The sequence below is a fragment of the Epinephelus lanceolatus genome, chromosome 11 (assembly GCF_041903045.1).
Source record: "Epinephelus lanceolatus isolate andai-2023 chromosome 11, ASM4190304v1, whole genome shotgun sequence".
Classification (NCBI taxonomy): domain Eukaryota; kingdom Metazoa; phylum Chordata; class Actinopteri; order Perciformes; family Serranidae; genus Epinephelus; species Epinephelus lanceolatus.
The window spans coordinates 20670987-20696204 of NC_135744.1; the positions used below are offsets into that span (position 1 = coordinate 20670987).

At 41.1% G+C, this 25218-nt stretch overlaps 1 protein-coding gene across 1 annotated transcript in view; it reads right to left on the reverse strand.

Moving 5' to 3' along the window:
• Nucleotides 1–25218, reverse strand: part of kirrel3a (kirre like nephrin family adhesion molecule 3a) — a 309684-nt gene that overhangs the window by 41488 nt on the left and 242978 nt on the right. Inside the window, exon 7 of the mRNA XM_033645731.2 lies at nucleotides 1261–1409. Coding sequence (XP_033501622.1) covers nucleotides 1261–1409 — 149 coding nt within the window. The remainder of the gene's footprint in view (nucleotides 1–1260; nucleotides 1410–25218) is intronic.

A 25218-nucleotide genomic window follows, 5' to 3' on the forward strand; every position in this document is an offset into this window, starting at 1 on the left:
TGGTGTTCTCTGGCAAATGCCAAACGTCCTGCACGGTGTTGGGCTGTAAGCACAACCCCCACCTGTGGACATCGGGCCCTCATACCACCCTCATGGAGTCTGTTTCTGACCGTTTGAGCAGACACATGCACATTTGTGGCCTGCTGGAGGTCATTTTGCAGGGCTCTGGCAGTGCTCCTGTTCCTCCTTGCACAAAGGCGGAGGTAGCAGTCCTGCTGCTGGGTTGTTGCCCTCCTACGGCCTCCTCCACGTCTCCTGATGTACTGGCCTGTCTCCTGGTAGCGCCTCCATGCTCTGGACACTATGCTGACAGACACAGCAAACCTTCTTGCCACAGCTCGCATTGATGTGCCATCCTGGATGAGCTGCACTACCTGAGCCACTTGTGTGGGTTGTAGACTCCGTCTCATGCTACCACTAGAGTGAAAGCACCGCCAGCATTCAAAAGTGACCAAAACATCAGCCAGAAAGCATAGGAACTGAGAAGTGGTCTGTGGTCACCACCTGCAGAACCACTCCTTTATTGGGGGTGTCTTGCTAATTGCCTATAATTTCCACCTGTTGTCTATTCCATTTGCACAACAGCATGTGAAATTGATTGTCAATCAGTGTTGCTTCTTAAGTGGACAGTTTGATTTCACAGAAGTGTGATTGACTTGGAGTTACATTGTGTTGTTTAAGTGTTCCCTTTATTTTTTTGAGCAGTGTATATTGCACTGTTAGTGAGTAGCTAGTATAATGAACAAGGGTGTGTGGTTTGATATGACTGTTGTGGCTAGCCAGTCAACCAAAGTCTCATTTGATTAGATGAACTTTTTTGAATGCAACTGAGTCATCAAATATTTGAAACCATTTCACCTGGTTTTAGAGAAAGAGAAAAAAACAGAGACTTTGATTTTAAATTACTCTGATACTGATTTTTTAACATATATTTGGCATATAACAAGATAACAAGAGATAAATGATCAATTACCACAGAAACACAGGTCTACAATTAAAAACATGATCCTCCTCTACCCTGATCGAAAGGGCTTTTGCTGCCTTAACGTAACCACACACAGGACTTAGGACATGAACCCTGCTCTCCTGTACTTTCTACACCCACCTTCTACCTATAATACCCACCCCACCACACTGACCACCCCTCTACAGTCTGTGTTCAGGATATAAATGCAGCGCTACCTACACTCAAAAACCATTACGATAGAAGACAATCCAGACAGTGATTAAGATCCCTTGATCAAGCTGACAAGCACTCACAGTAGACGTCCACGTTCCTGCTGATGTTTGTGTTGCCCAGTGCATTGGTGACCTCGCAGGAAACGGGCTCAGTGAAGAAAGTGTGATCCACAAGAACCTCATACGTGTCACCTGGCACGTCTAAAATCGGATGACCTCCTTTGGCCCATCTGAAATAATCAGAAACAGAGTATATGGCTTCATCAAAGGTCAATTCATTTCAGGAAGGACTTTTTTTTTTAAACATGCAATAGATCAGAGGTGGAAACTATGATTATTGGAGATTCTGTGTTCTTAAGTCAGTCGAGAATTAATGTAATTGATGAACCTTATAGTATTAATAATACAGGAAAGTTAGTGAAACTATCAGGCATTTGTCTCCAGAATAAGAGCAAGCAACAAAGTAGCTAAGAACCAGTAGCGGCTGTCAATCTTATCTACATTAGCACAGTGCTGATAATACATACACACACACAAAGAGGACTAAATGCACTGTGGTACAGGGTTGCACGTTTGAGCTTTTAATAACAATTGGCAGAGTGGTGTATTGAATCTTTTCTCAAATGAAGAAGTGTATTGTTGGCAAGCATCCACCTTGCTGAAGAAGCGCCTTTGAATGAGACACTGAACCTCAGGCTGCTGTTGTATAGCTGACCTTGACCTTTGACTTCCCTTGAGGGAGACAACGCAGGAGAATTTCCCTACAGTAGAGAATGTAGAGTGTGTTGGAAATTGTTGAAAGGAATTTAAGTATTGTGCGGTGCAAGAAGACAACCTGAGCTGAAGCCGCTCTGTAGCTTCATCCATAAAAAAAAATAAAGGTTTAGATTAAACTGGCCCTCGTTTGCACGGTAATTTGCATTAAATGATGGTTTTATTCGTCTGCAGCTCTTTAAATGTGCTCTTTTCATTACTATGCCAACACTATAAGGGTGAAGTGTTGCATCCATCTATAGATAGCACATATAGGTGGAAGGTGTCTTTAGAAATGTATAATGTAGTGGTTGTTGGGTTTAGAAGGTTCCTTACTCACAAAGAAAAAGTGAAAGTTTGATACAGAAGAAAAGAATATTACATGATCAAATTGAAACATGGTAGGTTTGTGATAGATGTATAGACAACTGACTTTAGCTGACCTCCTCTCAGTCATCAAAACAGTGACTTTTCTGTCTCTTTCTGCCTGCTCTTCTTTTTCTTGCTGACGACTGAAACGCCCACGTCATTTCGCTGTCAAAATACAGCCTCCCTCCCTTCTCCTCTGTAAAACTTGACCAGACATCTCACAGCAGAGGTTCTCAATGTTTGAACATGCTTCCTGTTCCCTGTCAGTCTTCTGTCTGCCATTGCATAGCACGGTCCCCTGACACATCCAGTAACAAAAATAGAGGTGACCACCTTGTCAGATTACCATTTGTGGTTTCTTCAAAGGGATCGAAGGTAACACATAGCGACTGCATAAGTCTGAGCTCATTTGATGTGAGCTGTGTTGGACAATCCGGCTCTAAAAGGACACCTCTTACTGCCTTCCAGACAGATTTGATTATCTTCAGCTCCCTGTTCCACCTGGTGGCACCTGCAGGTTTATGTTTCAGCCTTTATAAGCATTGCGTATTGATTTATAGCAGCCTGTCAAAAACATGGATTTTTTTTCACAGATGAAAGCCAGTCATATCATCTCTAAAATCAGATGTCTTAAGACCACATGCCTCATTGCTGGTATCATTGTTGCCTTTCAATCCTGTTGAGGAAACTGAAAATATTGGACAACATCGACAGGCTATTGTCTGCACAACTCTCACAATGCTGCTTTACATAGTTTATCTCTACATATAAATAAAAACATCATCCACTTCTTGATTTTAACTTTTCATAATGTTGCTTTGAACATGAAACTGCAGTAATCTCAGATGCCGAACTACGAGTGCATGTTCTTAAAAGCCACAGAACTCTTCCTCATCCTGCATTCATCGACATCTCCTGAATAGATGAAGCTGATTATCAGTTAGTGCAGTGGTTCTCAACTGGGGATCCACAGACCCCTGAGGGTCTCCAGAAAAATGGGGAATAGTTTATTTTCATTATTTAATTCACTGTAGAAGTGAGCCCAATGGATCCCATTTACCAACGGTCTTAAGAAGAAATTTCTTCTTCAACCCTATTTACACAGTTCCCATGGAGATTCTTCATTCACCAATGTTTTTTTTTCTTATTTGGAGGTTGTTTTTAAGTAAGAACACAATCTACACACACCAAAGAGCACTCTAATGCACATGTGTATTGACACATTTCTGGAAAAGTAATTGGTTATAGCCTTTTCTTCAGTTCAAAAGTTGTGTAATATTAAATTCCAAAGATATTTTAATAATTTATAATACCTTTAAAACCGTGTGCAGTAGGGCTGCCCCCTAACAGTCAACCCAACTTTAATCAGACACAGGAGGAGGCCACACCCAGCAGTCAGACATGAAGTCACATTACAAACCAATCACAGCCGACGGATATCTTTCCCTTCTTCTGTAAATATTATTCAGTCTGATAAACACGAAAAAGTTGATCATTTTATTGCACGGCTACCCAGAGCTTCACATCTCTCCCGTGGACCATAGGCTTACACACTTATAAACAGCTCCTGGAAGGAGATCAGCTCTACACTCAGGATTTCAGGTAAATAGGCTATAATGCTTGTTAAGGTTGCTAGGACTACGAGTATTCTTAGTCAGGGGCAGCCCTATAGTATGCAGTACATTCTAAGGCTCCTTTTAGGAAGACTACTTCAAAACATTGACAAAATCCTAAATGTCAGACAATTGGGCCGTGTAAGAAATAATCTCTGTCCATGCTAACACCTAAAAACATATCACATATCACATGACATCATGTACACTTGGTATGCTTGTGCTGGTCTAAATAAGAAGCAGATCGTTTACTCTGTGGCTGGTTATATACTAACAGAAAATGCAAAAAATATTATGGAGATGGTGAAAAGTAAGATCAGATATTTCTTTGCGTGGACCAATGACAAAGTGGAACTGATACTGAAAGCAACACAAGTATAAGGTGGTCAAGGCAGCGGAAAACAGACTGGGAGTCACTGAAAAGCAAATACCAAGAGCATTATGCAACGCCAGAGGAAGCCATGGTGATGAGAAAGCAAAACTCACACAATAAGGATAAAATCACAAAAGGAATATCAACCTAGATATAATGTTTTGGCTTGACAGCAGTGACTGATACGACCCAATTGGAGAGTGGGTGTCTGCATCATCACTTTCAAAAGTCTCTGTGTCCACCCGTACAAACTACAACACAACCCTGGTGTTTTCAAACTAAATTGGGGTCAGTAGTGTTTTCAAAGGTCTTGGTTTAAGAGGTTCCAAAATGCTGAAAGGCTAGCTGTAAACTCAGCGGCATTTTTAAAGGTCTTGTTTTAAGGCGTTTCAAAATGTTGGAATCATGTGGATGCTACATGAAAACTTAGCAAAAGTTATGCATAAAATGAAAACGTATTAGTGGCGATATAGCATTATTCTTTTCTGACCATCTACACACTTTTGCATATGAACCTCTGGGTAAACAGGTGGTATATTATTCACATTTTAAATATAAGAGGACCTACAATAGAGCCTTGGGGGACCCTAGTGCCTCACTTTAACAATGGTCATCCCATACATATTTTCATATGCTCAATTATTGTCCCTTCTAGTACTGATTTTCTGACATAGATGGTTTGGACAGTGGTGCATTGTGATGACTAACAAATATTTGATGATATCTGCCACAATTACTTCTTTTACAATGTAACAATTTGCTGTTTCTGTTATGTGATGTGCTCTGAGTCCAAACTGAATTGTATGCAGAAGATAGTGACTAGAATTTGGTGGCCTATTGGCTGATTCACAAACACTTTCTCTACCAGCTTACATACTAGAGAGAGGATACTAACTGGTCTTACACTGGCTAACTGTCAGTGATCTCCAGACTTAGTGAATTAGTGCGACAACACCTGTTTGGGAAAGCTGCTTCTCTAATGGATCTGATCATAAACTAATAGTAGTAGCATTTCTCTTTATCAATCTTATTTACGTTTTGGGCATTTGAATTATTTGAAACCATTACCATTATCATTCCATCTTTTCGTGAGAGGCCTCAGTTACAGAAAGAAATGTGTAGACACAATCTGAGGTTTCCAAACACTCTCACAAGGTCCTGTACAGAATCATTAGAGGTTGCAGTTTTATTGTCATCCTGTCTTGATTGTTTCACAGCACTGTGACACCTGAAAGTCCTCTGACAATCTAATATTCCTCTAGATGTTACTAATGTGCTTACACATTAATTAATAATGCCCCTTAGTTTGATATATGAGGTCAAGTTTGCTTTAGCCTCCCTATTTATTACTCCTTTATGCATTTTTTTTTTAAAGAGACTGACTCAGTTTTCAGAGTTTTGTTTTTGGCTGACAAAGACTCTTTTTATTAATCAAGGCCTACAGATATTCTGTTATAAAAGGTTGATTTGTTAATCTGTTACTTCATCTATTTATAAACTTGTTCTGTAGCATTTTTGGAAATATTTAAACACCTCCTGCAAAAGGCATCAGTCTCTTCTATGTTCTATGTTCGATTAAGAATCTGTTCCTTCTCTTAAAAAGTATATAGAAAATTAAGCACTTTGTTTAAGCTTATTTGTCCATTTACACATAAACATCTGTCAGATGAGCAAAATCATATTTTTTTCTTGTTTTTTTCTCTCCATTTACCTGATCAGCCTAATTAACATTAATGTCACTTTATTAAAATATACAACATTTGAAATGACATCGTACCTGCAAAACACTGTACTTATAAATGTTTTTTTTTGTGTGTGTGAACTCTGTCCTTGACTAAATATGTAAATCTTGGAAGTACATAGACAGATGTACAGAGGTTCTTGTTAATCTGATTTCAATCAGACAAAGGAAATGCAATTTTGAATCTGATCCTCTGTGATCCCTTTTAGAAGAAAACAAACATCTCACGTTTGAATATCTTGTAAGCCTTAAGGACTTGATGAGGACTTTCCAAGGTTTGGTGTTTGGAGTAATGCATCATAGCTGTGTTGTTCTACTCTTGTTTGCGGTTTAGCTGCACATGATTGATGGAGGTCATTACTTTTTGGTTATGGTGCTGTCTCTGGATGTGATCTGTTCAATCACATGATCCTCACTCAGTGGCCCAGGATCTCCACAGGCAGCCAATCATGACAATGGATTCACACACTGCACTGCACCTTTCTCCATTGCTGTGTTTGAATTGGGCCATGACACTGATGGATAGGGCTGGGTGTTATTCATGTTTAAACCAATACCAGTACCAGTTCTGGTACCTGGAATTCCATACTAGTACCCAATTTTCTGTACTTTACTTTGTCTGTAATACCCCAAAATTAATTTTTGACCAAGCTGCAGGGGTGATGTGGTAGACTAAAACACAGATCTACTCCTGTGCTCTCTCCTAATCACACTTTGAGCTAATCTTTTCTCTGTCTGTTTGCTTGTATGTTTGTGCATGTATGTGTGTAGTGTTGGGCAGTGTTGTTTCCCAGTAACAACTAGTGTAATGAAATACTAAGGAAGCTCTAGCGAAAGTTCAGTCAGGAAGACAATACTTTTCATGCTTGGTCTGTAACTTTTTTCCTCACCCTGCTGTTCACTCCTCGCATGCATGTTCACTCTCTATCTCTGGCTGTCAGCGTTCGGGGCTGTCAATTGAGTCATCATCTGATCTACAATTAACCAATAGCACAGTGACACACCTTCTCCATCAGCCTATCATCTCACTGCTCCTCATTTTAAATATGGTTCTTTTCCTGCCCACAGTCCTTTCATGCTGCTGCTGCCGTGCGTACCCTCCACCTAGTCTCCTCAGATGCAGCCTCATTTCGCCTCATCAGTCACCCACCAAGTCATCAGCCACCACCTCCACCAGTGTCTAGACTCCATGGGGAGATTTATCTTGCTGCCGCTCAGATGTCCCACCATCTCAAATAATCTCCCTGTGGTGTCTAAGTGTCAAAGACTTTGTTACAATCATATCAGCACAATCATCTGTTAATCTGTACACCTATATTTCCCCATTAAATTTCATCTTTATTACATGATCCTGTCTCTCCTGATTGTTACAATGTTACTTTTGTTGTCATCCCCCTACTGATTTGAAATCCAACAATCACATCCCGGATTCATTTGTGTAATCATCAGGCAGTGCATGCACACCACAAAGCAGCAAGCTAGTTTGGAGCATGGGAACGCTTACTGTTAATTCAATGGCTGGAAATATTCCCATAACTTTGATTTTGCTGGCAGGAACAATGACAAGAACATTGTGGTTCCAGGAAGTGGTACTAAGACTCTTTCCACTGTGAAAAACGTGACCTCAAACCTCTTGAAACACCTACTACAACAAACAACAACATAAAGCTTGCAGATATATATCCTACCTACCTCAGCTGTGGAAGATGGCTGTAGCCCTACACTGGCTAAACAACCAAAACTAGACTTTATAGCTGCAGGCTATAAGCGACAAAGAATTAAGGCAACTTGCGGCTTGTGGTGGAGGAAATGTTGCCTATCGCCACAACTGACTTTCCATCATTCAAACAGGTCCTTAAGAAAATAGTGTTCACAGGCAACAGGAGACCCCAGGTAAAAATCATTTGCAAGCTATACAGCCTGTGCTTACCAGCGATTAACGTTATCCTGACATACACACAGAGGGGCACATGCAAAGTGGAAAGAACAAACTTACACATTTTGTGGGGTGTAATGGAAAAGTGATGTGACGAGTAGTGTAACAAATTACTATTGGCTGGGAGTAATAAAGTGATAATGTTACTTTAGAAAAGAGTAACAAGTAATATAGGCTGGAGCCTATCCCAGCTATCATTGGACGGGAGGCGGGGTACACCCTGTACAGGTCGCCAGACTCACAGGGCTAACATATACAAAAAAAAAAACAAGCATTCACACTCACATTCACACCTACGGGCAATTTAGAGTCACCAATTAACCTGCATGTCTTTGGACTGTGGGAGGAAGCCGGAGTACCCAGAGAAAACCCCCTCTGAACAGAACATGCATACTTGGTCGCACCTACATAATTTGGTTGGTACCCTTGAAAGTACCGAGTTCGGTACCCAACCCTACTTATTGACATTGCCAGGTAGCAGTAAACACAGAGCCACTACTTGGTCCTTGTTGATATCTGGATGCTTTATTCCATTTGTCTTCATTTAACATGTTTGAGTAGGAGGTAAAAGCAGCAACAGTTTTTCCCTTATCTGAAATGTTTTTCCTCCTGGGTTTGCTTTTTCAGTTGGTCATGTTTGTAGACCAAGCAGTAACTTTTAAACAATGTGTCTTTGTGTTTCAAAGACAACAAGACTTTGAGCAGTACCCAGTGCTTGTATCAAAGAACGAGCGAAAGCATAGAAAGGAAAACACTGCTGGCGCGCCACAGCTGCCTGCCACCGTGATGATTTACAGCTAACATGATGGGGTTTCTGGGAACAGCGTGTAATGACAACATAACTGGAAGAGATGCTGAATGAAGAGACAAGCGTAATAACTTTCCAACCTTTGCAGTGGAAAGTATGCAGCCCCCTAAGTCTACATGCTTTTGATCAAGTTCGATTTTTTTTCTGGACTTGGCAGCTTGGGGGTAAATAAATTTAATTTCCCATACAACAGTTTTATACAAATATGAACAAGAAATACATTTTCTGCTAACAAGACTACCCCTGCAGGCCTCTATTTATTAGTCTTAAATTAGGTCACATAACAGCAGATGGTGAATCTTTTCAGTAACAAGTGGTGTGCATTTGAAGACAGCGTTATTATAGTCTTCCATCATACATCTGTGGGATATAACTGCTCCCCTCACCTCTGCCTTTATCAGGAAGTACTTCTACATTCTCATACCTGGAGGTGTACAGGTCAACCAGATGAGAAGAAATTTGTCAATACTGATGGGGAGGTACAATAGCAGCATCTATTTCCCCCTCCAGTTATAACAATTATAATGATTCCTCTGTCATAGTCAACAGTAGGCAGGAGAGGACAACAGCACATAAGAGCAACAGAAAAATGTCAGTGACGTTTACTATCGATATCAGTTTCTCACAAAAGGGTAATGCTGCATTGGAAAGCAAAACCCACTTAGGAGGCAGGAATTATTGATATTTATAGAGGCTGTGTACAGCATCTATTATTAAAACAACAGTTTTTAAAGCCTTACTCAACTGGAATCTATGTATAAATATATGCTGCAGCAGCTACAAGACAGAAATGAGCTGAACTGTCGAGTTGCAAACATAAGAAGCAATAGCTAACTAGAAACTGCCATCGTGTCTGGCAGGTCACTGAACTGTCAGTCCCCACAAATGAGCAACAGGGAGCAGTATTAGTTTATAGCAAGCCACCAGGGACAGTGCTGGGCTTTGAAGCCAATTTGACATAGTGGCCAAATCATTGAAATAACAACATCAGGGTCTGTCGTGATGCCATAGGGCCCAAGAAGAGCCTTTTCCATGGACTCACATTGTGAAAGAGATGTCTGTAAATCAGAGGACACATTTTTTTGACTTGTTTCACGATCTAAATTTGATCCATATGGTCCCATAACATTTTGAAAGTCTAAGTTGGAGCCTATCCCAGGTATCATTGGGCGAGAGGTGGGGTACACCCTGGACAGGTCACTAGACTGGCACAGGGCTGACAGACAACCATTCACACTCACATTCACACTTCCAGTTAACCTCACCTGCATGTCTTTGAACTGTGGGAGGAAGCTGGAGTACCCGGAGAAAGCCCACGCTGACGCAAGGAGAACATACAAACTGAGGGAGGCTCCCCCACCCCTGGGTTTGAACCCTCCACCCCAGGCTCCAAGCAGTAACCCTCCTGCTGTGGGGTGACAGTGCTAACCACTGCACCACCGTGCCCCCATTCTGCAGGTTCTAATAAAGTTTTCTTTGAGCAACACTCAGTAAGTGTTTGGGAACCGAGGACACTAACTGTTGAAGTTTTTCTTGCTTGATATCCGATCTCAGTACCTCAACAGTACGGGATCTCTGTTGTCATGCTTCATATTGTTCCACACATGTTCAATAGGAGACAGGTGTGGACTGCAGGCACGTTAGTCCAGTACCTGCACTCGTTTACTATGAACCACGCTGTTGCAACATGTGCATTATGTGTCACATTGTCTCACTGGAATAAGCAGGGACGACCCTGAAAAAGACATTGGGCAGTGATGTGTGGTGTCGAAAACCAACAAAAAAAAGGCATCCTTTAACGTTGGCATGATACATGACTGGTTGCCGTCAGGGGTAAATGCAGTGGGACAAGGACGAAAGTTAAGATGACTAAAGTCCCATTGGGGCAGGCAGGAAGGGTGGTGGATGGTTCTAACAAACACTGACTTTCACCCAAGAGAGCGGTGTTCGCGTCCCGTAAGATTCTAAAGCCAAACCCTGTTCTTCTTCTTTTTTTTCTCCTAAACCCAACCATGTTTGTTTGTTGCTGAAGGAAAAAATAAAAGTCAATTCACGGTGTGCGTTTATTTTGAATAATATGTAAACATTAAATTTCCTGTGAAAACAGAAGTGTATCTTGATAGAAGACAACTTGAAATGGTGTCCCAAAATGCCAACAACCAACGCACCCAGGGTACTTTGCACGTCGTATGTGGATGTGGAAAGTCCATGACCAAAACGTCAATATGTGACGAGGTCAGAGTGAGAATGTGTTGGTTGTTCAAAAACCTGTATGTGCCTCTCAGCATTCATGGTGCCTTCACAGATGCAAAGTTACCCTTGATCCCATGGGCTCTACACACCTCCATACCAACACAGATGCTGGCTTTGAACTTTTTTTTTCTTTTTTCTTTTTCATTATTAATCATCAATAAAGTTAGCAATGGGCTGCACCAGAAGTTTGCTGCTTGGCTGGCAAAATCTCTGGTGTTTCTGCTTTATGGACCCAACAATGCAAAGGATCCAGGTCATTTTATACCCGGGAAGTCAAACTTTTCTGGGTTCATGCACCACTGACCAACTTGAATGAGGCCCCACCTCCAAAGCTATACCCAGTTCTCTTCATACATCCATGGGTTATAGCCTATACGTTTATTTACTTTCAAATCTCAGCATGATGCTGGAAACACTGCATAGTCTCAGACACCCTGCAGTGAGGTCTGAGAGCAGCATCAGGCATCACAAGTACACCAAAGTTTCTTCTTCTGGTGTGGGTGGTTCAAACTTTTTTCATGTTGAGGCTTAAAAAATTCTGTCAGCCCTGAATGCAGCCTGCTAATGTTTGTGAACCAGCATATGGCTGGGAGATTTCCAATTGCAAAACTTTCAGGTTTCTTAAGCAATGATATCCACCAGACAACAGCTCATAGCACCTTATTGTGTCTAAATATCTCTTGATATGGTGAGACAGAACTTGGCTTGACAATTATTTAGAACTAACAATATGGTGATCAACACATTAAGAGATATCAAATGTAAAAGAACAAACATTTCCTTTTCAGTGTGGCTAAAAAAGTGCTCGGTGAGAAGGCATTCTTCAGTCAGGAAAGTACACTCAGTACAGACAATTTAAGTATATAAATAAAAATTAAACTGTCAAATTTTAGTACTTTAAAACACAAAACATATTGCAAGACTGCTTTATCTGTTCTTCATCATGATGATCAGATGTGTTGATCACAATGCCGCTACAGAGTTGCACATTACAAACACTGACCTAAGGGGCCTATTTTAATCACAATGACAAGCACAAAGTGAGTGAGGTCTTGGGCGTACAGCATGTGTGGGCGTCTCCAAGCTCACTTGCTATTCTGGTTCATGTGCATGTAGCAGTGAAAATTGTCAAAGAGTGGGGTGAAGTGAGAGGGTGACCTGAGGGCTGGGTCGGACCTGCAGCCCTGCTCTGAATTTCCAGTCCCAACCACAGAACAATTTTAGGATTCCACAACATGTTTTGAGATTGGGAGGAAGCAGTCCTCAGTCAGGGTGTCTATAGCATCAGACGGCAAAATGTAATGCTTTTAAGACCCTTTTAAGACACCTGTTAACCAAATTTAGGACCAATTTTTGGACCTTAACAAGGAGTGTTTTTTATTTACCTACAGGCTGTGCAGAAAGAGGGAGTTAGGGGAGCTGCAACTGAGACAGCTTCTGCCAGTTAGGTTCAGTTGGTTTTTTTTTTTTTTTTTTGGAATGAATGAATGGGTGGCGGATTGAGCATTTTTCCCCCCAACAAAATAAATATTTAAAGTACATATTGGTCTTGCTTTCTTCACCATAATGCTGACTGAAAATATTGTGCATTTAAACTTATTTTAAAAAAGTGTCTGATGAACCATGCTATACAAACTTCTCATAATTACTGCTTTTGTAAACTCAAGTGTAGCACTATAAAATAATTAAGTTTGTTAGTGTTTCTTAGGTGCTGTGGCAAAATCCTCAAATCACTATGTTCAAAGCTCTGTGTGAAAACAATGTCTGCCAGGTTTGTTTCACGTGAGGTTTAATTGATTAAAGTGAGCAAAATGGATTCTACTACTTCTCCAATCAATTTATACTGAAAGAGAAATGATGGCACAGGCAAATGTCAGACAGAACTGGTGAAAGGTGAATTTTGAAATTCAATTAATAACATGTTCAACCTCATATTTAGCTTTAATTTGAACATTTATCATCAGTTCAATTACACTGTATATTGTTTATCGTTTAAAACCTCATGCTGGATTTTGTAACATGTACTCGCTGTCAGATATAAACCTAAGGTGCTGTATATATCCTGTATACTGACATGTACATGCATATACTGTACATACCCACCAACCATATGCATATAAAGCTGTCCCGCTCATGAAAATCCTTAACAGTCTCATGTGATCCTGTTTAGGTAAGGAGCGGAGTACAAGAACTGTTCAGAGTGGGAGCTGAGTTTTTGACTTGCTGCGCTAATTTCTCCAGGCGTTCACCTTACGTTTTGCATCTTTGACAATGTTTTGCATCTTTCATGGACATCCGCAATGAGCTGATATCATCTTGTGTGGGAGTTAAGAGTGAAACACAAGTGAACTGTTCAGAGTGGGAGCTGAGTTTTTGACTCACTGAGCTAATTTCTCCAGGCGCTCACCTTAAGTTTTGCATATTTGACAATTATTAATGTGTATGCCCACCAACAAAATACATCAATCTATAAATGAACAAAAGTCACAAAAAGTATAATATGTCCCCTTCATCCATACATTATGGTGCTGCTTCTGTTGCTTGCTGTCTGGCGGACACATACTGCATCCTTGCAATAGTACAAGTCTTCAGAGGTAAGAAGTTTTAGGGGAGTGCTCGACTGGCTACAGCGTCCCCCTTCAACCTTTAATACATATTATTAATATGAATGAGGAGGATGGATGACTATCCTATTAACTTCTAACAACCTGAGTCTAAAACAACATTAACCTTTAGCGATCATCATCAATCTCAATCCTGGATCGCAGTCAAACAGGCTTGTGATTTGTGATACCTTTTTTTTTTCTGAAGGCTGAGACTGATCTTGCTTTCTTTATTAGAACAGTGTTGGTGACAAAAACAAATGAAAAAGGAACCTTGCTGTCAATATCAGCATTCTCCATTTGTTGAACAAAACACTTTTTTCCACAGATGAAATGTTGGCATTATACATTTCTACAAACGACAGATTCATTATAGCAATACATTTCATTTTTCTCATATCAGGATTTATAGTGTATGAGCTGACTTTGTCATCATTAGGTGGAGGGGACAGTGATGGGTTTGATGCTTGCAAAACTGCAGACCACTGTTGGAGGCCAACAAACAACAAAGGACCCATCACTCAGTACGTTTACATGGACAGTTTAATTCCACTTTCATTCGCAATGAAGGGCCATTCCAATTAAAAGTGGTCATGCAAATGGTCATTCCGACTGAAAATTAAATCCAATTAAAGGGGGTGGATTATTCCGTTTGTCATTCCGAATCAAAGAATTTTGTGTGCATGTCAACCCTCATTCCTCTTTAAGTTCATTCTGGTCTTTCTGCACATGCTCGTTTCCTTGCCCTTCTGGCGCTATGACGTATATAGCGCGCATAGCAACGGGCTGCATAGCAACGGGCTGAGATAGAGCTGTCGGACTTGTTGCACTCACCTATTTCAATACGCCAAAGCACGGTCTTCTATCTCCTTTCTTAGACCTTCTACCTCCCTTCTCCTCCTCAACAGACAAAGCATTAGCAGAACAAGGTAGTTGTCGTACTGCTGCTTCAAGAATATAAGCAAAACAGCCCCGAAAAAGGCACTAAGAACGGCCTCGTCAAGCATCTTGTTATCCGGAGTGAGGACTACAGTGTTTTCTTCCGGTAAACATAAACATGTAACATCCGCCCCGCCCCCTATCCAATCAGAAACGTTCCCTGTCCCAAACCTTGCGCAGACCCAAATAAAGGCGATTAAACTGATCTCCTGTGTAAACCCTCATTCCGAATGAATATTTCCCATGTAAACTACCTGGAAAAACTTTAATTCCGAATGATTTCATTCAGATTTATTTCATTCTGAATGAGAAGCCATCATGTAACCGTAGCCATTGTGTTTCCACAGGGTTTTTTGCTACAAGACATTACTGCATTGCCAGTCAGAGAAGTGCCAAGAAAAGCAGTTTTTTTTTACTGAGACATCCCTGTGTTTCTAGCAGCTTTTTAGGCAACAGACATGGGTGTTTTTAAGTGACCCATCGCAGTGTTTCCTGCCAGGATAGTGCTACAAAAAGAGATTGTTTTTTACCAAGATATTGCTGCATTTCTACCCAAATTTGCGTCACAAATTGCAGGTATTAGATGTCAAAACATGATCATTTCCCAGCCATAAACAAGTGGTTTTTAATGCATTTCAATGTAACATACCACAACATACAATGTATGTATCTGTGGTTTGCAGAAATAAATGACACCAACAATTATTCAGGGGTTGCTTCTATTGATTTTTAAATATGTAAGTCATAGGAAATACTGTATTTTGACAAATGAGTTTGATGTTGAATACTGATGTTAATTGGTGGCAGAACTGGAGATTTGTTACTACATTTAACCATAGCTGTCTTTGTTTTTGTTTTATGGGCAGTGGTGGCTGGTATGTGATACAATTTAAGATTTGAACCATGACTCCTTCTGTTCTGGCTCCGAATGACACAACAAGACGACATTTTTTGGCTCCTATGTAGCCTACAGCCCTGTGGTGGCGAGTCGTGTTTTGCCTCCAGCTACTAAAATGATGTCATTGTGACGTCGGCCCTAAAAGGGTCTATGGTAGGAAATGAGTTTTGCGATGGCTATGGCCTTGCTGTCAGTGGACAGTCTCCTCGGCTTCTCAGTCAGATCCAGCCCTTGCTTTTCCACAGCTCCAACCTCTCATCCAAATTTGGTCACTATGGCTCCCAAAAATCAAGATGGCAACAGCTGAAGTGCTTAACTCCATAAATCCATGGGTGATGTCGCGGTAATTATGTCGCTTTTTTTACACAGTCTATGATACAAATCTCTAACGCACGATAGCCAAAAATGTCTTGCCGCTAAGGTTCAATAATTACAAAGCAAAACCTTTTTGTGATATATACATTGTTATAGCAGTGAAATTATTTTTTCAATTCACTGCATTGTGTTCATCACACACAGACTGTTTTTGTTTCATGTGGAAAATGAGGAACCCTTACCCCACTGTACACGAACACTGTCTGGGATATTTCAGTGCCAAAACAGTCAAATGGGTTTTTGTCCACAATCAGAGTGATTTTGGGCCCTTGTATTCACATCAAATGGATGACAGGCCAAGCTTAACCAACACAACTGTGTCTCTCATTAGACACTACTAAAGTGACAAATGAAGAAACCGGACATGACAACTTTGCTTCAAAGTAAAAAGCCATCAACAGCAGCGACGGCAGCAGACGCAGTCGACACCGCTCCCCATAGGAATAGGAGGCACTTGATTTGCAAACGACGTCGACTCATTTCCTCTCTCCTTCTGTTCTGTCCCTCCTTCCTCTCTCCCTCCTTTACAATTCAATTCATCTTTGGCTCCCCCCTCACCCTCCTTTGCCTTCATCTTCTGTTTTACTTTCTCTCCCTCCATCCATCACTTCATTTCTCCTCACTTCCTTTGCGATGTTTTGAAAAACAAACAGGCAATAATGAGTCGGCTCCCAGATTCATCCCGCGAGCCTGCCAGCCAGCCAGGGGTGTAGTCTTCTGTGTGGGGTTGTTGAGATAAATTGTCACCCCGTGGTCACCCCCTCCCTCCTCCTGTCCTGTGTCTATCTGTCTGTGGACACGGTGCTGCTCTCAAGCCGCTGCTGTACTTTCATCCCCAACACCCATGAGTCTGGGCAAACAAACATGCACAGATAGCAATACTGCACACAGCACAGATGCACACACACACATGGAGGCTGACAGGCGCACACACACACGGACCACAGGATTCATATCATCAAGGTGAATGCCATAATCTCTCTCCCTGTGTATGCTAAAATACACCATCCCTATTTGAAGTCATTTTGTAGTTGCTAGGATGCAAATTTGAGATGCAAATTCTCCACAAGTTTTGTCACAACATCCCATGAACAACAACTAACTGGCCAATGATTCACCAATGGTCTCCGAGCACTTCTTTCTCCTCTGAATGGAGCTCTTTCGGCCAATCTAGGATGTGAGAGAGGAGGAGGAGGAGTGGAGGCAGGGAAGAGAGATTGAAGAGCATCTGGAGCTTATGTGATAAGGAGGAGCCACAACTGAACTTACTTCAACTCCAAACACACCACCCACCCATCCACCCTCAGGAAGTCTGACTTTCCTCATTTCACAGAGAAAAGGAAAGACCTCAGGTGATCAATAACATGCTCAATGGAGAGGGCAGCAAAACGCCTCTGAGGAATGAACCTGTTGCCTTAGAAGTGTTAAAGACCCAATGACATGCTGAGAGATGCAGCTCTGATATAGCGGTATGGCATTCATGTAATGTATTCTTTTAAGAGAAAAGCCTTTCTGCAGCAGAAATGTTGTGCACATCTGAGTTCAAGTCAGTTGGAGCTGAGCCTGAGCAAGTCCTGCCGTGTCCTTTCCAAGCGACAACCTCAGGAGCTGAAAAATGAAGCCAACCGCAAAATGCCATATACTGCAGTTTCTCTAACAGCCACTTGAGGCTGGCTCCAAGAGGGAGTCCATCTCCATCATCAACCAACATCAAAGTTATGCATAATTAAGGGCATGGTCATTTTCAGTGACGAGTTGATGACCCTGATACCGTTGGGTAGGTAACGTAATAATGGTGTGACCCCAGATTCCCAGAACACAGGGGTAGTCAAAACTGTAGCTGTTGCTGTCGCTGTCATGTGTTTTCAGATCGTGGAAGTTAACCAGTAACAGGGAACATCATTTTCATTGTCTAATAAAGTCTCGCTAAGCATTTAGTTGTACTACAAGACCCTCTCAGGAGTCAGATGTTCAGTTTTTACAGAAGTACATTCTGTTTTAATGGTTGTAGGCATATTTTTGCTAGCAAAAATTAGCATTAGCATTTTTACAATTAAATGTAGACTGTTGGTGCTTCTCAAAGTCAAGGAAGGATCCTCAAACATCTCAGTTTCAAGGAGGCTGCATCATCAAGTCCCACCAAAGGCCTGTTCCAATGTCAAGGATCCTTTGAAGCCTACATAAGTTCGAGTCCTTCCTTCAGAGAATTTACAAGGACGCATGTGTGAATCTTATGAGGGCATGAGGTACCCACAATTCTCTGCATATGATTTGCCAGAACTGAAGGTGGAACCTCTTCAACAACGTACACCTGGGCACTCACTAACCTGTTCCAATGTGTGTTCACTGAATGCCAGGAAAGAGTCTTGCCTATCCTTAGTAGGACCCGACTTGGAAGGACCCATCCTACAAAGGAAGCATCCTTGACTTTAAAGCACCATATAAATGCACTGTGCTAACCAAGCTAGCAGCTAGCAATGGGGTTAGCTCCACCTTCTCATCCAAATATGGTCACTTCTAGCTCCAAAAATACTGAATGGAAATGGTCAAAATGCACAACTCGAGCCCACAAACCAAGGGGTGACATTAGGGTGGCTACGTCCATTATTTTATGCTCCTTACCCACAATGCCTCCATTCAATGTTCAAAGGCAATCCTGCATAGGTGCAGCCAAGCTTGATTTTGACAGTTTGGCACGCATTGATTTCTGTTTGTATGTCAATGCCAAGCCATGGCAACAAAGGCTCCTAATGAACAACTTTGCACCAGGCCAACACATTCTCACTCCAACTTCGTCACAGATGAACGTTTGCTCATGGACCTTCCATGTCCAAATATGATGTCCAAGGTTGTTGAAGTCCTGGGACGCCGTGTCAAGTTCTGCCTGTTACATGCATTGTCTTCATTCAAAATGAACTTCCGTTTTCACAGGATATTTACATACAGTCTCTTTCAAAATGAGCACACTACATCGGTACAACACCATAAACTCATGTTTTTTATCCTTCAAAACCTAAAACGTGGTTGGGGTTTAGGCAACAAAAACACGTGGTTAAACTATAATGGCGACTGGCTGTGTATCATGCCGACGTAAAGGATGGCTTTTTTTGTCAGTGTCTGATGCCGAACATAACTGCCCAATCACTGGATTTCAACGACTTCGGAGTGAGTCCGGGTTGCAACAGTCTCTAAGGAGTTGGATGTTTAGTATTTCAGATAAATACATTTTGTTTAAATGCTTTTAAGCCAATAGCATTTTTACAGTCAAACATAGACTGTAAATGCACTGTGCTAACCAAGCTAGCAGCTAGCATTAGGGTTAGCTCCATCGTCTCATCTAAATATGATCACCTCTGGCTCCAAAAATCCATGATGTTGACTGTCAAATTGCATAACCCAAGTCCACAAACCAAGGGGTGACATCAAGGTGGCTATTTCCATCATTTTATACAATCTATGCTCCTTAGTCATGATGTCCCTATTCAATGTAGTACTGTGTAGGCACAACCAGGCTTGTTTTTGACACTTTGGCACAAACTGAGCTCTGTTTACATGTCAATGCCAAGCCATTGCAGTAAAGGCTCCTATTGAACCACCGTAGAGAATGACACATCTGGGGTTGTGTTTACATTGGGTGGTGTCTTCTAATTTTGGCGCCTCTTTTAACATAAATGTTCTCTCTCTCTCTCTCTCTCTGTCATCCAACCTCTTATCACAAAAACAAGCATACAGGGTTTTGTGGGCTTTAGTTTGATGTCATATGGACAAAACCCCACAGACCCATGGTATGGCTTTGTTACTGTGCTTTAAACTTTTCACGCAGTACTTGTTTAAATGCACTTAATTGTTCAGAATTGCTTGAGGACAGCTTCACAAGTCCTCTGATTGGCTCACTGCTCTGATCCATCACCAATTTAATGATAGGGATTGTGAAGGAACTAACCCCTTTGAGTAATTTTTGTTTAGGGATTTTCTTCCTGCACTGAAACACTGTGTTCACTCAACTTCTTTTCCTTGGGATTGACTGAGGGTGGCACTACACATACAGGAGTGCCTGACAGAAGTGGAGGAGAGGCAAGAAATGTATTGTTACCTCTGCCAAGGAGGTTATGTTTTCGGCGTCTGTTTGTTTGTCTGTCTGTTTGTTTGTCTGCAAAATAACTCAAAAAGTTATGAACGGATTTTCATTAAATTTGGGTGGAAAGGTGGATAATGGGACAAGGAAGAGATGATAAAATTTTGGTGGTGATTGGTTGAAGCAAAGCAAAATAATAAATAAAGTCGATCGTCTGACAGCCTCGGCGGCAATTCCAATTTCTAAAGACGGTGAAAATAGCGCCATCTGGTGGCCAGAAAGCACGTCTAGTTCTACTTTCGAAATATTGTTGTAATTCTAAAGTTGAAATTAATGTTCTGTGTTGGAAAAAAAGAAAATGAAAAATACAAAAAAACACCACATTATATTCTGTGTTGGTACAAAATAAAAACGAAATAAATACACCACAGTGTCATGGTGAAGGCATATATAACCTAATAATAATGATAGTGATGCAAATAACCTAATTGTGATGCAGGCTGCAAAATCACCTACCTGGCAGAGGTCTGCACCCTCTGAGTGCTTTTCTAGTTCATACAGTATATGTTGAAACTTACTGGTGGTAAAATCTCATAATGCTCAGTAATACAATAATATAAAAGAAATATGTGGGCAGAAAAGCATCAGCATGGTCATCCATAAGCATTTGCTGATAAGCCAGAAATTCAAATCAATACACATATTGAACATAACTAGGTATTATATAAAGGACCTGTTGTGTGAGTGTTTTGTGGCTCTGGGGACTAAACAAAGTATACCTGAAAAAAGTGGGCCAAAGTCAAGTGTAAAGTATATGAAGTGGATGTGAAGTATCAGATTCTTATTGGGACTTGAATGCCATGACTCACTTGTAAATGTCTGGGTCGGAGAACTCAATTAAATCTTCTCTCTCACAGCAATTACTATTAAGACAACCCTGTGTGAGGAATTAAAGGGGAAACTTCCTTTTTATACTTTTTCGGAACATGCTCATTGGATTTTAGGTGTAGCACTCCACTGAAAAAGAAGAATCCCATTGTTGAAGCACAACCTCCTTTTTACAATATGTCTTTCTTTATCTTTCGCCTCATCGGGACTGTTTGTTATTGTCTTGCTGCAACATCTCAACACATAAGGAATCAGAATGAGACTTCTCCTTGAGCGAGACTTGGTTAGTCACAATAACAAACAGACCGGATCAAGTAGAAGGTAAGGAAAAACGTTTTATATCTTTCGTATGATGACAGTCTGAGCCTGTCAGAGGCAAAAACAAGCATTTTTAATGGAGGTACATTGTCTGTGCGCTATTGCCACGAAGATCACATTGCAGCCCATTTGGCAGCTGCTGACTGGCTGCAGTGCTCTTGCTCAATACTGGACCATTTTCAAAAATTGTTGCTTCCATTAGTCACACACACACACACACACACACACACACACACAGACACACAAACAAATGGGAAAATAGGGTCCAGGTTGAAAAATACTGATGTTTTCCTTTAAACATTTGCTTCAAGCTGTTCACTGTGGTTGACAGTGGTTTGCCCCACATCAATATAAATTTTATTATTTAATATAGTTAATACTGTTGAACTTCTACATGCAATTTGTTCTTTCTTCCAGCGTTGATCTGAGTGAACTCTCCTGAGCCTCCCTGACTACAAGACCCCTGGGTCAGGAAATAACCCTTCAGGACTCAAGAAGGGCACTAATGGAAGGGTTAGTGACAAATGGCCAATTTAGGACATAATGGGCCTCAGAAAAACCTGATAACTGCTACGACTCCCACATTCCAGAATGCGGCCTGCAGAGTCATAACGCTGTGAACCTCGGAACAAAGAACAAAACGCTAACTCTTCAGTGTAGAATGGTAAATGTGAACATCTAACCAGCAAACTGATCATAACTTAGAATAACACAAATTGTAAGTTTGGAGGCCATGACACAACCTCAAAGTCAATGTGTGGATGAGTGGCTGTTTACTCCACTGCCTCCCTCTTCCACATTCCTCTGGGGAGAGTAAGAAGGACTCACAATGGGAGACAGGGACTTTGTCAATATAAGCATTAACTTTTTGTGCATATCCTACGTAAACATACACACGCACACACACACACACGCACGCACACACACACACACACACACACACACATACACAAACACATACACGGACTGCAAGCCAGACTCTATCAGGTTTTATTCAGTGGAATAATACAGGTAGTTGATGTTTGGTGTCTGTCAGCAGCTCTGGGCCCAGGTTTAAAATATGGGAGAGTTAAACAGGTAAAGCAAATTAAATCTTTTTCCAGCAGTTTCTCAGCCCCCAAACATGGGCGTTTTTTTAGGGATCCGTCGCTGCTTTTCCTGCAGCTTTTTAGCTCCCAAACGGGGGTGTTTTTTAGCAACCAGTCACTGCAGCAGAGATAGTGGCATGAAAAGCAGTTGTTAATTACCGAGCCATTGCTGCTCTTCCAGCAGGGACTTTGCCTCCCAAAATTGGGTATTTTAAGTCAAAATCTAATCTTTTCACAACCATAAGGTCATTAGTCGGCAAGACTTCATTGGTTGCTTACTTGAAAAAAAAAAACAACAACAACAACAAAAAATGTGAAACTCTATTAGGAGCTGCACCTTGTCAGAATAAATAAAAACCTATATGACTGGACCATGTGGGAAATTAATTTGAAAGGACAGACACAGGAAGAGGCCACGCTCAGCAGTCAGACAGGAGTCAGGTTACAAACCAATCACAGCCGACAGAAATCGTTCCTTTCTTCTGTAAATATTCAGTCTGATAAGTACGGTTCTGTATTTCTCTGTAGAACAGTATTAACAATGTTACTGATACTATTCTTTCTCACACCTTCAACTCAAACCATTGTGTTGCCCTGCCCAAAATATATCATTTAATAATTAAATGACACCTTAAAATTAAAATCAGGTATTTATGCTCCACTGTTTTCATCAGCAATAGGAAATGCAGGCCCAGGCATTACTCAGGTTTCTTTGGAAAATGTAAAACAAACAGATACACAGCACATGTCTGCAGATCTTCTGTGGCATTCACTTCATTTCTAGGAAATCACATCATGATGAGACTCAAAGAAAGAATCCACTGTAGCAGTACATGCATGCATAATACACTCAAGCCAGCACCAGTAGAAGTGGTCAGAGATGTATATTATACAGTATGCTGACACTAAGGTGGCAGCAGCACAGATAGCATTGTACCCAAAAAACCATTAAAGAAGCATGGTCGGCAGATGAGGCATTTCCTGTCATATTTAACCAACAAACATTTTAACAAAGGAAGTTGTACTTGACATGCATTTTGCTGCTGTCAGTTTGGGTTTATGAGCCTTAAAGCAATCCCCAAATGAAAAATAAAGATCAAGGAGCTGGTGTTAAGCATTAGTGTTTTCTGTGCTGTTCAATATTCTGCACAAATTCATTATTTTTGTCCCCTGCATTTTTAGCCTGTGTCACAGGGATGCTTCAGGGCCACGATTGTAGGACTGAATCTCACTGTGCATGCCTTGTAGTTGGCCTGACCCCTTCTCTCAGAGTTCATGCAGTGAAGGAGAGATGGTCGGCCCTGTCCTGGCACATAGACAGATGGCAGAAATGTGGCGGCTTCTCAGGGCTGTCTGCCCATTTATAATGAAAGAGGAACCAGCTGCTGGGGAGTGTTCATGAGCACAGGTGAGCCAGTGGTACGGTATGTTAGACATTCTTTAAGACAGCCTACAGTCAGCGACAGCCCCACCCCAGACTGCATGACACACAGAGATTATGTCATTTATATGCGCTGAACAGTATGCTACAATATTAGTATTATCAAAAATATTAAAAAATATATATAAAAGGCTAAAAAGAAGGCTGTATTATAGCGACTAAACAAAAGCTGCATGGCGAAAAGGGAACAAAAAAGAAATCGGTAGAGACTGTGTGTAGCCTCATGCTGTGTTTGTACCCTGGACATTGTTCTTCTTGGTGTTACAGCTTTTATCAAATGTAGCAAAGCTTTTATGAAAATCAAGATAAAAATGTAAATACTGCAAATAATAAAATATAGAACTAACAATAAAACCATTAGGCTTCCTCTGTGCAAAGCTATTGATGTTAACTTGCTGCTGAAAGTTCTCCACTTAAATGTTTGACCTTATGAAATAGCATATCCATAGAATACTGTTCCATGACCTGAGTTCATTTTCTCGTTTAATTACTTTTCTGACGCATTAAAAGATCTAAATTCTAAGCTGCTGCCTTGACATCAGGTCAGAGAGAAAAAACAAAACATTACATCCATACATTAGCTACACCAGCTTATCCCCTTGTATAACCAGGTGGGCTGGAGCCGACTGCAGCTAACACTGGGCGAGAGGTGGGCTACAGCCTGGACAGGTCACCAGTTAATCACCGGGCTGACACATGGAGACAACCTATTTATGCTCACAGTCACGCCTACAGAAAAACAAACACTTGGAGCACTATAGATATGCAGTAAAGAGTCTGCTTTAGTTCCATTTTAGTTTTAACCATAATAAGCTATTGGAATTATTAGTGGCCACCTAATGTATTGTATAATATGTAATGCAACATTTTAAAGCGGGTTCGTAGACATATGCCCTGGGTACGTCCCAAGTCCCTTAAAATTACTGCTAACCACCTAACCTAGCCACCTTACCTAACTGTTTAGTCCCTCCCACTTAGGAAAACATTTAAGGAGTCAGGAGTTAGGAGTGAGGAGTGAGGAGCGAGGATTGCTGATAAGAGACATGAGATGGCCTTGCTCTGAAGCATCACGTAAAGCGACGTCCTATTCTGGTGATGGTGGCACCTATGGGCGGCACAGCTGGATCTGCTGCATAATTGAGCCAGCGTTTGGCGTACATCCCAAGTCACATTATATTCGCTGATCAAAGCTGTAACCCCCCCCCCCCATGACTCTGGTCACACAGTTTTGCATGTATTACCATTGTTATTGAGTCATTTGCCGAAGTTTGTGGCAATTAAAGAACGGTCTGTAGCCCTGCCACTGTGATGAGCATCATTATCATTATTATTATTATTATTATCATTATTATTATCATTATTATTATTATTATTATTATTATTATTATCACTATTATTAAATCCACTCGCCATCATTCAACAAATCAGCTGCTGAGTGAATAAGACATATCAGACCTGTCAGTCTACCTCAATCAATTCAATTTTATTTATAAAGCCCAATATCACAAATCACAATTTGCCTCACAGGGCTTTACAGCATACGACATCCCTCTGTCCTTATGACCCTC